Here is a 13780-nt window from a genome sequence, read left to right as displayed (position 1 = left end):
CTTTAAAGCTTTTGCAGCTGACTTAACTCAGAGCAAGGAAATTTGTTTTTTTTTACTATATTCATCATCTCAATATTTATGTAAATGAGCTGTAAAGATGAGCCACAAATATTTCAGGTGTACAGTATAATAATGTGTAACCGTAAATAGTATAATAATTCCTGGGTACATGTGACAGAATAAGCATAATTGATACTTTGCCTATGAATTTTAAAAACTTGTGAATTCTAATATAAAAAAAATAAAAATTTAAAGAATAATAGGATAAACATTAAAGTTTTATTTTTCAGGACAACAAAGTTTTTACCTAAAACACACAGATGATATTTTATGTTTAACTGTTAACCAATATCCAAAACTACGCAATATAATAGCTACAGGCCAGATAGGTGAACCACCATCAATCCATGTCTGGGATGCTGTTACCAAGGAAACCAAATCTATTCTACGAGGATGTCACAGTCGTGGAGTGTGTTCCCTAGATTTCTCCTGCTCAGGGAAATTTTTGTTGTCTGTTGGATTAGATAATATTATTGCTGTTTGGAGGTGGCAAGAAGGTTAGTATTGCTACAAAAAAAACCTGTTTATAGTTTCTGACATCTTGTTTTTCTGTTTTCCTTCAAATACAAAGACTGAAGATCAACTTGTTTGTTTTAGATATCAGTGATAATAATAAAGCTTTCCAAAACATTCACCTTATTAAAAGAGATACAAGACAGATATTCTAATGCAATTATTATGTAACCATTTTTTTCATTGGCTAAAATTTAGCCCAATACCATGGTTGACATGTTGTAACTAAGGAGTGAGTCCCCATATTGAAGTGTTTGGATTAACAAATGTTTGATTACTACAATATAATCGTAAAAAACAACACCTACCCCAAAAATGCCGTTTTGATGAGATTTAATCCAAAATTGAATCATAGAAGTAACGAAATAACCTTCAGTTTGAACGTTGTCATTTGTATGACGTCACGTTTAGCCGTTTAAGCGCCAAAATCGTTCATGTATTTTCGCTGAATTTCATTTGATTTCAAATTGATAGATATTCTTCAAGTTCTAACGTATTATTTCTTTTTGGAATGTATTTGATTTCTCTGAGAAGAAATTAAAAGATCCCAGTGAATAAACTACACAGAGAACAATAGCTATTGTATTTATACAATGGAACAATAGAACTGACAAAAGTTTAGATACCTTGATTAAGAGGAGATGACTCTGTGGAAGTGTTTCAATAACTTGAGAAAGCTGTTGAAATATAAAAAAAAAGAAATGTCTAAGTCATATGTTATTTTTTAAATTTATGAAATTTTATAGAAGAAACCAATTTTTTATTCAGGTTCTAAAGTTGCCAGTGCTCCAGGCCACACACAGAGAATATTTAGTGCTGAGTTCCGTCCAGATTCTGATAGTCAATTTGTATCTGTTGGTGTGAAACATGTTAAATTTTGGACTGTTACCGGTAGTGAATTGACAGGGAAGAAAGGGATCTTAACTAGTGCTGGAACAGGAGTCGAATCTAAAAAGATGCAGACTATGTTATGTGTTGCTTTTGGTGCGGTGAGTTGTTTTCAGATGTATCTCTTCAACGTTTTAAAACTGAACACCTTTGGAATGGAAAAGAAGATCAATTTACACAAGTTGGATAACTATAGAAAACTTACTGTGGTTTCATTTCATTTTCAAAGATACCAATTTTGTGGATTGAGAATAAATTGTAGGTTCAGAGGTACTTGATTTCTAGGTTTTACAAAGTTGGCAAACAAGTTATTTCTAGGTTTGCCAAAGTTGGCATACAAGCTATTTCTAGGTTTGCTGAAGTTTGCATACAAGCTATTTCTAGGTTTGCCAAAGTTTGAATACAAGATATTTCTTTTTTGTTGTTTACACAGGTTTTGGTCTTTATTTGATAATTTATGAAATAAGTTAATTTTTGTTTTCAGAACAACTTAACCTACACTGGCGCAATGAGCGGAGATGTCTATGTATGGCAGGAAACAACATTAGTTAGAATTGTACCAAAGGCTCACACTGGTCCTGTGTTCTCCATGTTTACTACACTCAGGGATGGTTTTATTGTTACTGGTGGAAAGGATCCTCCGTAAGTATTTATAGATTATCGTTGGTCATCTCAACAGGATTGATTTTCTAGCTTGACGGCTACGGCGAAAGTGAGAAAAGCAATCAAGTTGAGATGACCAATGATAATCTGTTTATCGTTATTTTACCTATGACAACGTTGTTAATTTCATTGACAATGGCACATGCGCTCCCTTAGTTTCTAGCGGTAATTTTTCACATCACTCTACTGTGCTGAGAAAGGAAATTATCAGTCAGTAAGATCAAAGGAAAATTTTGTAAAATAGCGATAATATGGTATATTAGGTTATGTTCATGTCAGGTTTTATTCACAGTTTGTACAAAGTTTTAAAAGAACCAGTTTAATTTTTGCTGTGTTAATTTTTTGCCTTTCAGAAATTTGATATTCATGTAGGGTAAAATTTCAGTGTAAAATGTCTTTAGTGAAAATTGGACACACATTATTTCAGATAATACAATATGACATCAAAATAATATTACAAATGGCTGTCATGTGCCATCTGATTTGTGTGTTGGGTTAGGGGTGGTCTTATTGCTACTGATAATAATGACATATTTCTATAATTGTTGCTTTTTGATGTCTTGCATTGATTTACATAATTCTAGGCACATCAATATTTGACCATCAACACAATTTACCAAGGACTAGTTCTTAATATTTCTAGACTTTTTTCCCAATAAAAAAATAGATAAATGTATATCATTAAAGCTCAAAATGACAAAAACAAAATGTTGAAGAATGATAATTGTTGGCCTTGTAAAAAGTAATGCCGTACCCTTTTCTGAAGTACATGAAATTTCATAAATGGCACAAACCTGTGTAAAGAGAAAGTCAGGCCTTAATTATACCCCCGCTTTAAAAAAGTGGGGGTATACTGTTTTACCTCTGTCTGTCTGTCCGTCCGTCCGTCCTTCCTTCCATTTGTCCATCCGTCAGTCCATCCGTCCCATGAATATTTTTCGTCACAGCTTTCTCAGGAACTACATCATAAGGATTTCTGAAATTTGGTTTCAGGGTCTATATAAATCAGCTATACCTTGTGATGCGTTTTCAGATTCATCACTCAACAATTTCCTGTTATCCGAACACTTACATATTTTTACACTAATAAAATTATCCAGTTGCGGCGGGGGTAATATCAGTGAGCAGTAGCTCGCAGTTTTACTTGTTTTACCTGTCAACAACAACCTAGATATTCTGATACACTTAATGCTTCAAGGTCAAAGAGTTTTCTAAAAAAAAAAAAAAACATTTCTGAGATGGATTAGCACTTTCAACTGTTAGAATTTATTATTTATGTTTATAGATCTAAAGACAATGGTCCAGTTAAACTCTGGGACCAGGAAATGAAGAGAAGAAGGGCCTTCCCATTACATGAGGCAGGGACAAAAACAGATGTTGTTAAATCTGTGTGTAGGACAAAGGTAATTACTCTTATCACGGTTTCTTTTTTCAAGATTTATTTGTTTAAAATCATTCATGTCTTTGTTATCTTAACCATATAAAAAAAGTAATTAAAAAATTGTAAATTGTCCATCAAAATTTTACAAGAAAATTTTAAACAAACGTACAGTTCTTACAAGGGAGATCACTAGGTGAGGTAGAAAAGAAAACTTTCCCTTATTTTGCATTATAGTCTACATGATATATCTACCTTTCATAAAAATCCAAACTGCAAGTTTTGATATGTTCCAGGATATATTTATACTTTTTTGAAAGATTAGAGAGAAAAAACAGTAAATGAAATAAGTAACAAAAATTTTGAGCTTTCCAACTTTTTGGTACAAACAATGTTTTTAAATGGCAAATAAGCATTGATGCTTTTAAAAAAGTTTAACAACAAATGTTTTAATTTTACATTTTTGAAAAATAACTTTACTTTTAATCATCACCATAAATAGATTATTGTTACATATTAATCTTGTGTGATTAAGAAGTTAACTCATCAGATCAATACAAAGCAGAAAACAAGTAACAAAAACACAGACCGAACATGGCAGGGTATTTATACATCACCACAACAAAAAAGACACTAATTACAGATCTGAGAGTACTGGCAGTTACTGACAGCTAGTTCAAAGCCAATAACACCTAATAAAATAATCATGTATCTAAGACTTAAATATCAATCAGTACACATCCAACATCCAATGGATTTAGATTAAAGATGTCATTAACAGTCAGTATATTTTGAAATGAAATGTTTTGTTTTAGGGTAAAATATTAGTAGGAACAAAGATGAATTCTGTGATAGAGATCGGAGAAAAAGATGGCAACATTCAGACTTTATTATCTGCTCATGCTGAAGGAGAGTTGTGGGGTCTGGATAGTCATCCTTCTATTCCTAGATTTATTACAGCCAGTTTTGATGGAACAGTTAGACTGTGGGATCTTACAAACAAGGTTAGTATTTTATAGTATTTAATTGTTACCCTATGGATTGTGTAATCATGTGGTGCTGATGCAGGAAGTTCTGTAAAAAATTGAAGAATTTTCATTGTTAAACCTCTTCCCCTGCAAATGATTTTAATGGGTATATTGGAATCACCCACCATATAAGAATAAGTAGACAAGTAATGATAGCCAGTGACACAAGTAACCTAAAGAAGGGGGTGTAAACAACTATAGGTCATGGTCATTGGGGTCTGTCTTGTCCATGCATCTTGTAAGTGCAACTTCTCTTTAACCATTCGTCATATTTCAATGAAACTTTACACAAAGGTACTACACCATATGGAGATGTGCATGAAGGGAAATAAATAGAGTCAGTTATCTTTAAAGGGAGATAATTGAACATCCCATCTTGAAAGGGAAACAGAGCAAGAGGTATAATTTTATGAGCTCACTGACAATATCTATAGAAAAAAAATTGATTATAATTATCATTACTATTAGTTCATCGATGGCATGTCTCCTTAAATTCAAACAATTTATCTGATGTTAGCTGCATCCTTTTTCTTATTTGCAGATGGTTATCTTTTATAAGTGGCATTTGTGCTTAAATTCAGACAGATGTATGTTTTATTTTTTCCATTTAGGCCATGGTAGGTAGGTTAGAAGTAGGAGCAGCTAAGTCAGCATCGTTTAGTCGAGATGGAGAATTAGTAGCTGTAGGTTTGAAGAATGGTGAAGTGATGGTGTTAACAGTCAATGGAATGAAGATGTGGGGAAAGAGGAGAGATAGATCTGGTGCCATTAGTGACGTCAAGTATGTATGATATAATCTTGCAAAGTTGTTCACTGAACATAATGTGATATCATAAAAATAAAATATTACTACATTGTACATTTACTTCAGTTCTGTTGGTGTAATTTTAAAAAGAAAAACTGGAAAAAATTCTGACAATAATACCCGTTTACTGGCAATGCTAACGCATTGCCAGTAAACTTAATTTGCAACCATCAAATCACCAATTGATGCCGTCGGAGCTTAAAATACAATAGTTATCTCCTGATGAGCAACCCAACAACAGAAAAACTTCACAAAAGACATTAAGAGGTCAATGATAGACAATCGTTTTATGGAATACATTGGCATGAGTCTAGAAAATCTTTTGAATTAATTTAGAACAACAATCAAAAAAGGAACTGGTCCATTTATATTTGAAAGTACACAGAATGGACTTTCCTTTTTCAAAGTTGAGGTTAGAATCAACTGTTTAATGCTCATCATGAAAATAGTAATTTAATAATATAAAACACAAGGAAAGTACTTCTAACTTAGATAACAGCACTTGAAATGGTTAGAATCAACTGTTTAATGTTCATCATGATAATAGTTAGTTAAAAATAATTTTAAAAAATCTCAAGAACAGTGTAGCCATACATGATACGAGTCCCCCTTTTCAGAAATTATTTTCAGAGTAAAAGCCCCTGTACTATATACACCAAAAGACGGTAAGAAATAATTCATGTCTTTATGTTTAATATTTTATCACGAGGGATAGCATATTACGGTAGAATGCAAATTTATGTTATTCTTTATTTATACATATTTTTAGATTTAGTTCTGATGGTAAATATTTAGCCGTTGGTTCAGAGGAAAATACAGTAGATTTCTATGATCTGTCCCAAGGACCAACACTTAATAGAGCTGGCTATTGTAAAGGAATACCAAGTTTTGTTATCCAGATGGATTTCTCAGCAGATAGCAAATACATCAGGGTAAGTTTTCAGGTCATGCTCCCAATGATGATTTAAAATTCTAGAGGAGAAAGATGGCTTTTAAATTTCCTCCCTTATATGTAAAAGCCTAGATACAGAAAAGACAGGTGACCCAGTCTAGATTTTAGTGCCAATCTTGTATTCAATTTACATACTTTAAAGATTATGGAAAACCAGTGAAAATTTCATCAGGGGAGACAACCAGCTGAATATCTTATTTATTAGTATTCATTATTAAATTTTTCTTGAGTTACTTTCAGAAAGAAAGTACTGTATACTTCTTAATCACACAAGATTAATTCGTATTTAGAGAAGCAGACGTTATGGCCATATTTTTGAAAATATGATTTTTCCAAGATTTTTAAAAAGACTTATCAAGTTTTAGAATACTTAGGATTACTTATGCGAGGATATGTGGGACATCACTTTACATGACAATACATGGGGAACTGGGTGCAAAACCTATATATTACACTTTTGAAAATTGTATTTGAGGTTGGTCATTAAAAGGAGTGACATTTAAACCCCCAACCCTCAAATTCATCTTTTCCTAGAAGAGGCCTGATATTTGTATAATTAAAGTAAAAATCAAGAAATATTGTAATTTCATCTGAATTTCATTTATATTTAAAAAAAATTATTGACACATATCCTTTATGGGTAAAATTTACGGAATTGAATAAATTGATAAATTCTAACAAAAAATGTCATTTATTAAAACAATCTGCATCTGATCATATATGTTTTTACACATAAGGTTAGTTCAGGAGATTACACACACAGAGTGTTTGCTGTACCAAGTGGATCAAGAGTAGAGAAACCAGAGATTGTAGATAAAATCACATGGGCTGATTGGACAAGGTACAAAAATTTCACTTCATTTTAGAAATTATATGCTTTTTATTAATGTATAAGATGTAGTCTTCTCATATCTGAGGGGCTTCAGCCCAGAAGATATGAGACAACTACATCTGATTTACCCAGAAGTAATAAATAATAATTTTATCTTTTCTCTTGTTCTAAAAAGAGCAATTAGTTTTGATAAAACAGGAATAGTATCTTTATCTCAAATTTTCCAGATGCAGTAACACTTTCAGAAGATGTTTTGTGATTATGGATTTGGAATGAAATCTTAATTGCTTCTATTTTTCTGTCATCAAATTGATACCTTATCACTGATTTTGTATGACAATATGAATCACTACTATCTTGTCTTTTTCTGGTTTAATTGCCAAAACCTGAACTTTTTGCTGATAAATGATAACACTTTTGTGTAAATGTAAATATGTTTAGCCTTGAATATTCTTTATAATCCATAACCGATTGAGAATTTTATGTAAAGAAATTAGAGTTAATGTGTTATATAAGACTTGGTATTTGCTATATACGAATAACTTTAACTTCTGCATAAGCTTTATTTAAATCAAGAGGGAAATAGCTAAACAGTGGTAATTTTCCAATATTTTATGAGACTGTTATCTCCCTTGACCCTTCTTCTTGCTGTACGGAAGACAAGTTTTATCATAATGTATTGTATATATTATTTGTTTTGTAGTGTGGTTGGTCCAGAGGTACTTGGAATTTGGCCAAAAGATTCTCCAAATGCTGATGTTAATTGTGCTCACCTGTCTCACCATGGTAACGCCCTAGCCACAGGCGATGACTTTGGATATGTCAAACTGTTTGAATTCCCCTGCAGAGAAAAACATGTAAGAAGCATTAATTTCTTTTGCATGACTTTCAATTGCAACTAATTCTTTTTACACACAAACTCATATATATCTTAAAACTGGCCAGTTCAGTCAGAACTTTAACCTACTACTAAATAAACAAATGTTAGGTAATGAAAGCAATATTGCAAAAGTAAAACCTCTTGCTTCAGCTTTACCTGAGTTTCAACTGACTAATGTTTTTGAAATACAGAGAAAATGTTAAACAGTTGCAGGTAGTTACATACAATTGAAATAGAATAAACCACTTGTAATAAAATGCTTAACACATGAATAGTTTATCCTTTAATTGCACATGTTAGCAAGGAAATTCTTTTAATTTAATGGAGATTATTTGAAGACTTAGAAAAAAATTTATAGATGTCCTTGTAATTTTATTGCTCTTATTCCATAAGTCATCATATTGCATCAGGCATCATTCATTGAGAAATTTTCTTAAATACGCTTATAATATGTGTATGTTTATTAGATGATCACCTTGTTACAGTTCTACATATGATTGTCATATTTCAAATGTTGATATTTTTTTGTTTTAATATTTGGATTGAACTTTTCTCCAAAAGAAATGATTGAATAATCAACAAATTTTAAACTAAAGGTCCTTTTTAAAAATGATTGGACAGTATTAATTTTCAGTTTATATCAAAACAGATTTTCATAGTTCAGTTTTGGTGAGAATAGTCCCTCTTACATTAAGGTATAGATTTAAATTGTGAATGTGATCTGTAAATTGTTAATTTGACTTGTGAATAATATATATCCAAATTATTCCTTATTTCACAGGCTGAGTGTAAGAAGTATGGAGGCCATTCTGCTGATGTAACCAATGTGAGATTTACATCAGATGATAAATATCTCATAAGCACTGGAGGAGATGATTGCTGGTGAGAAATCAAATTATTTTACTCCCATTTGAAAGATTAACACTGCCACAAATTTATGGCAGGAACTGTGTCATTGGTTGTCCTTTGTGATATCTTAGTGGGGTTTTTTTCACTTATGGAATTTCGTTCTGATGTCAGGTCTTTGATGTAAAATTTATTCAAATCTATACTAACTGAGAGGCAATTTAGAGCTTGACTATTGTGTAGACACTACTGTAAATTCAGAAATTATTGCGTGCATTTATTATTGCGATTTTGTCATTTTAGACTAAAATGCGATTTAAATAAAAATCCTGTTTAATTCATATCAAAAAATTTAAAATGCGAGTTTAAATTATTGCGATTATAACCCTGTTGCATTTTTCGCAATAATAAAAACATCGCAATAATTTCTGAATTTACAGTATTCTTTTGTTGAAGATCATATGATCTTTTGTGTCATTGGGTTGCTGGGTCATTGATGTTTACCCCGACTCCTTTTATTTATATTTAGCTGCTCCCATCTGTGTGTGTTTGTGATGGTGTCTTTAGTGTGGGAGATTGTTATTGGTATTGCTGAATTCCAACTAAGCATGCTGCATTTTAAAGTACATACAAAAACTAGTCTTCCTACAAATCACTACCGTGTTAGCCGACACCCAAAAAAAATCCAGTCTCTCAATGTCTCAGTGTATATTGGTGTTTAAATGTAGAGCAATTTACCATCTGAGATATAGATGTGAAAGACCTTGGTATCTTTTAAAGAAAAAAAGTTTTACTTTACACTATAAAGTCAATGTAAAAATGTCTTGCATTTCAAAACACAAGTGAAATAAAAAATAGAAATCATAGTTTAGATTCATTTACTAATATTTCTTATTGAAATGCATGTTTGTTTATTAATGGTAGACTTAACCACCAATGGAAATTTATATCCAAGTGCCTAAAAGACCACAAATAACTTCTAGAATAGTCCTAGCAAAAAGAGTGTCATAAATTCTATCTTTCTATATTATATTTTTGAAATGTTATAATGATATTAATAGTTAATAACACAGATAACCTTATTTTTTCAGTATTTTTGTATGGAAATGTGTATAGACAATAGGAAAAGTGTGGATAAACTGAAAAACAAGTTGCCCTCCAGATGTTATTTTCCAGAATGCATATGGTTGTGAAGAAATGGCATTTTTGATGGGATATGAAATATTCACTGCCTTTTAAACAGACTTGTATAAAAGAACTGAAATTATAGCTTTATGGCAGCATATTATTGTTCTTGTTATTTTTAAACATTGTTAGGATCATTTTCTGTGTATGCTCAAGTATGGTAGAACTTAAAAGACTTCAATAAGTCAAAATAAGGTTTAAACAAACTTTAACAATTTCTTTGATAAATGCTAGGATTTATTGATTAAAAGTATGGACATTTTTAGGTTTAAGAATTATGTGTAAACTGAATCAACTTCTGAATTTCAACTGGCTTTACATTTACATCAATAGATAATAAAAACATCCCACCATAAGTAATTATACCATACCAAATTTGTTAGTCATATCTAGGAATTCAAGCTGGGACCAGATACAAGGTCATCACCGATCAGGTTGTAAGCAGACTTGAGATTTCGCCATATCATATATATCATTTACAGTAAAAATTTGTTGACTATGACAAAACGTTTTGATTTGATCATGAATTTTTTTCTATCTCGATTGTATATAAGCCTATATTTGTCCAGAAAGGATTTTGTTTTGTATTATTAACATACTCTTCTATACATGAAATATTGACTGGTTGTATATATCCTACTAATTCTATGTTTTGAAATAAGCTACAATTTGTTTTTATTTCATGGGCAGTTTTGACGGGTTGTATGTATGTCATATTTACATAAATAGATTTTATGTGAAATAGCCATGATTTATTTCATGGTAAAATTTGACTGGTTGTATGTTTGTAGGAATCTCTTCTAGTATCTGTGATAAATTTCTATACATTTTTACAACATATACATTTATATTGCATTTTTTTCTACAAGGCCAAATGAATTAAATTTTTAGATTTTTATTCCTCCTCCATCTCATTTTTCCTTCATTTTCATCCATTGTGTTATTTTTCAAATACATTTAAAATTCTTAGCAATTTTAATGATTGAATATATATCAACAACAAAATATAAGTAAGCTCTACATCACATATCTTAGTAGGTGGGTGAGAATCTAAACAATTAATTTATTTTGCCTAGTTTTTGTACTGATATTTATCCTTTTATATTGTGCATTAATTGTTTACTAAGAATATCTAGATGAAAATAGTATATTAGTTGTCTGGGAATGTCTCAGTTATATAGGATTTAGCCTTACCTATTACATATGTGTATCAGCACACCTATATGAATGTGCCATGCAAATTCTGTAACATTTATATGTGCTTTTGTAGATCTTTGAAACATATTTACGGTAAAAAAATATGTTGTCTTTTTTTCCTAATCTTGCTGATTTGTACTTTTTATAACCAATTACTGTTTCATGAACCATTTGTGCTTCCTTTTTTTCCCTAACATTAATTAAATACCGGTACTTAAATTCCATTGAAACATTGAAGTTTGGTATCATATTTTAACTTTGTCATTGCGATACAATGAAAATGAAAATGGCAACTTTGCATTTCAGAAGACCAAATGTTAAAACATCACATGTGTTTAAAAAGATTTTTTTTCTATGTGACCACATATCAAATGAAAATTATTTAATAAAGAAAGTACATCAAATAGGACTTTTTAACCAATTTTCAAATATTAAAAAAAAGGAATAATGTAGATAAATTTCTAGTTGCAGTAAGTGTTTGCATGTTTGAAAATATTTCATTTCTTATTTAAGACATTTATGTTTTATGTCTTGAACATCCAGGAGTTCACAATTATCCTTGATAGGTTAAAAAAAACTGCTATGAGGTTAGGATACAGTAGGCAACAAGCATGTAAAGTACTGGAAAATCATAAATCAAAACAACAGTGCTTTTTTATGTCCTTCAACTTGAGGAATGCTGAAAGTAGGTCACACCTTTACAGCAAAATCAAAACATTTTTGTTTTGTTATACTTTCTGCTGACAATTTAAAAGTTAATTCTCTTACATGTTATGTGACCAATTAAAATTTCAATTTGATAGAGCTGTAGCTACTTAAGAGGTTGTAGTAAAAATATAGTTACTTGTTATTTATCAGACATTTATTTATTAGTATGTTTATATTAAAATATAAACTTTCAAGTTGTTTCGATTTGTTATTATGTTGACAAAAGCCACTCAAAACAGTAACTGAAAAAAACACCCACTAAATTTGTCAAAAGGAAAAGTAAATAAGGTTTAATAAAAAACATACAATACCATGGCAAAAGAAAAAAAGAAGAAAAATTGGCCAAAAAACACTACACAGAAAAGATTGAGCAACACGAACCCTTCTATAAACCATGGACAAATTCACATGCTCCAGAATGGTTTTAAGCAGTTCCTGCCTCATTAGTTGCACCTGTTATGTTGCTCAAGGCAAGTATAATTCTGGTGATAAGGTATATTCAATGATATCTCAATAAAGGCTATAACAATTGAAACATAATTAAAGTCATATGTGACATAAATTTTCAATTAAGGTCAACCAAACCCTGATTACGTTTGTAAAACTTTCAAAAGGATAGCTTCAAATAAACCATTAAAAACCTTGGTTCAATAACTTACTAGTAAGTAGCAGACCTCTTATCAAGAAAATCTTGATAAGAGTCAGTCTTGAACAAATATTAGTAACTGTTTACTCCTGCAAAGGTCAAATGAGTTTACTCCTGCAAAGGTCAACTGAGTTCACTTTATCGCGAAGAAGACATTTGTTTTAAGAGAGGCAAAAATACCAAAGGTATAAACAAACGGACAATGCCATGGCAACAAAAAAAAAACAGGAAAAAACAAACAACAGTCTACAATACACAATATAGAAATTTAAAGACTAAGCAACATGAACCACTTCAAATACCATGGGTGAGCTCAAGTGCTTCGGGAGGGCAAGCAAAAATGACTAAATGGAATCTGTGTTTCAAAGATATACAAATTAGGGGCTGCCACCCTACTCTGTCACATTATTCTGACTCCAAACTAACCCATATTGGCTCATACTTGCAACTAAATGTACAAATTTTGGGGTTGAACTCACACTCCCAGCAATTGAGAAGAACCTTCTACCACACAAACAACTAGTTGGTTTTCTGACTACAACATTGAATAAATTAGAAAGCAATTGGAAAATCTTCCAACAGTTGAATCCATTTGAAATTTGAAATTAAATATCTCTACCATAGTAGTAGGAGTTTAGAATGTATACTTCTCACTGTTTTTTATCAGATTATTTGACCGATCAATTGATTGTATGGGGTTTAACGCCACTATCAGCACTTTTGATCTTTAATGTGGCAACCAGTTATCATATGTATTCTACTTCGTTGTATATAAATATTATTCATTTATAAATAAGGGTTAATGCTTTTATATGTGGAGAAAATAAAAGGCTTATTCTTTTAGCCAATTATTTTTTTTTTCATGCATAAGAACCATTTTTCTATGGTGTTTGCTTCAATAAGCCAAAAATGTACCTTTAAAGTCTGAAACACCTTATTAACTGGTCCTAAAATTCCACTTTTATTAAATACATATAGATCTCTCTACAAAACTTAAGTAAGAATTCAACCTCCAAACTTATTAATGTATTGAACTGTATGTATTCTTTCTTCAATTTTCAAAGGAAATAATTATACTATCTGTTTAAAATATCATTTTATTCTATAGACTGATGTCATTCAACAACTTTACAATAGTGTATAGATCATATATTTTCAAATGCACACAAACTTTATACAATATAAAAAATAACAATTTT

The 13780-nt window shown here is 30.9% G+C and overlaps 1 protein-coding gene across 1 annotated transcript in view; it reads left to right on the top strand.

Annotated features, from left to right (window-relative positions):
* LOC127698848 (echinoderm microtubule-associated protein-like 6) overlaps window positions 1-12129 on the top strand; it is a 39400-nt gene extending 27271 nt beyond the window's left edge. The window contains exons 26-36 of the mRNA XM_052202535.1: window positions 291-557; window positions 1342-1562; window positions 1946-2103; window positions 3410-3527; window positions 4318-4506; window positions 5142-5311; window positions 6105-6267; window positions 7025-7128; window positions 7823-7976; window positions 8781-8881; window positions 9937-12129. Coding sequence (XP_052058495.1) covers window positions 291-557; window positions 1342-1562; window positions 1946-2103; window positions 3410-3527; window positions 4318-4506; window positions 5142-5311; window positions 6105-6267; window positions 7025-7128; window positions 7823-7976; window positions 8781-8881; window positions 9937-9961 — 1670 coding nt within the window. The 3' untranslated portion in view covers window positions 9962-12129. The remainder of the gene's footprint in view (window positions 1-290; window positions 558-1341; window positions 1563-1945; window positions 2104-3409; window positions 3528-4317; window positions 4507-5141; window positions 5312-6104; window positions 6268-7024; window positions 7129-7822; window positions 7977-8780; window positions 8882-9936) is intronic.
* The last annotated feature ends 1651 nt before the right edge of the window (window positions 12130-13780 follow it).

This window comes from Mytilus californianus, unplaced genomic scaffold (assembly GCF_021869535.1).
Source record: "Mytilus californianus isolate M0D057914Y unplaced genomic scaffold, xbMytCali1.0.p SCAF_4, whole genome shotgun sequence".
Lineage (NCBI taxonomy): Eukaryota > Metazoa > Mollusca > Bivalvia > Mytilida > Mytilidae > Mytilus > Mytilus californianus.
This window is presented reverse-complemented; position numbering and strand designations above follow the sequence as displayed.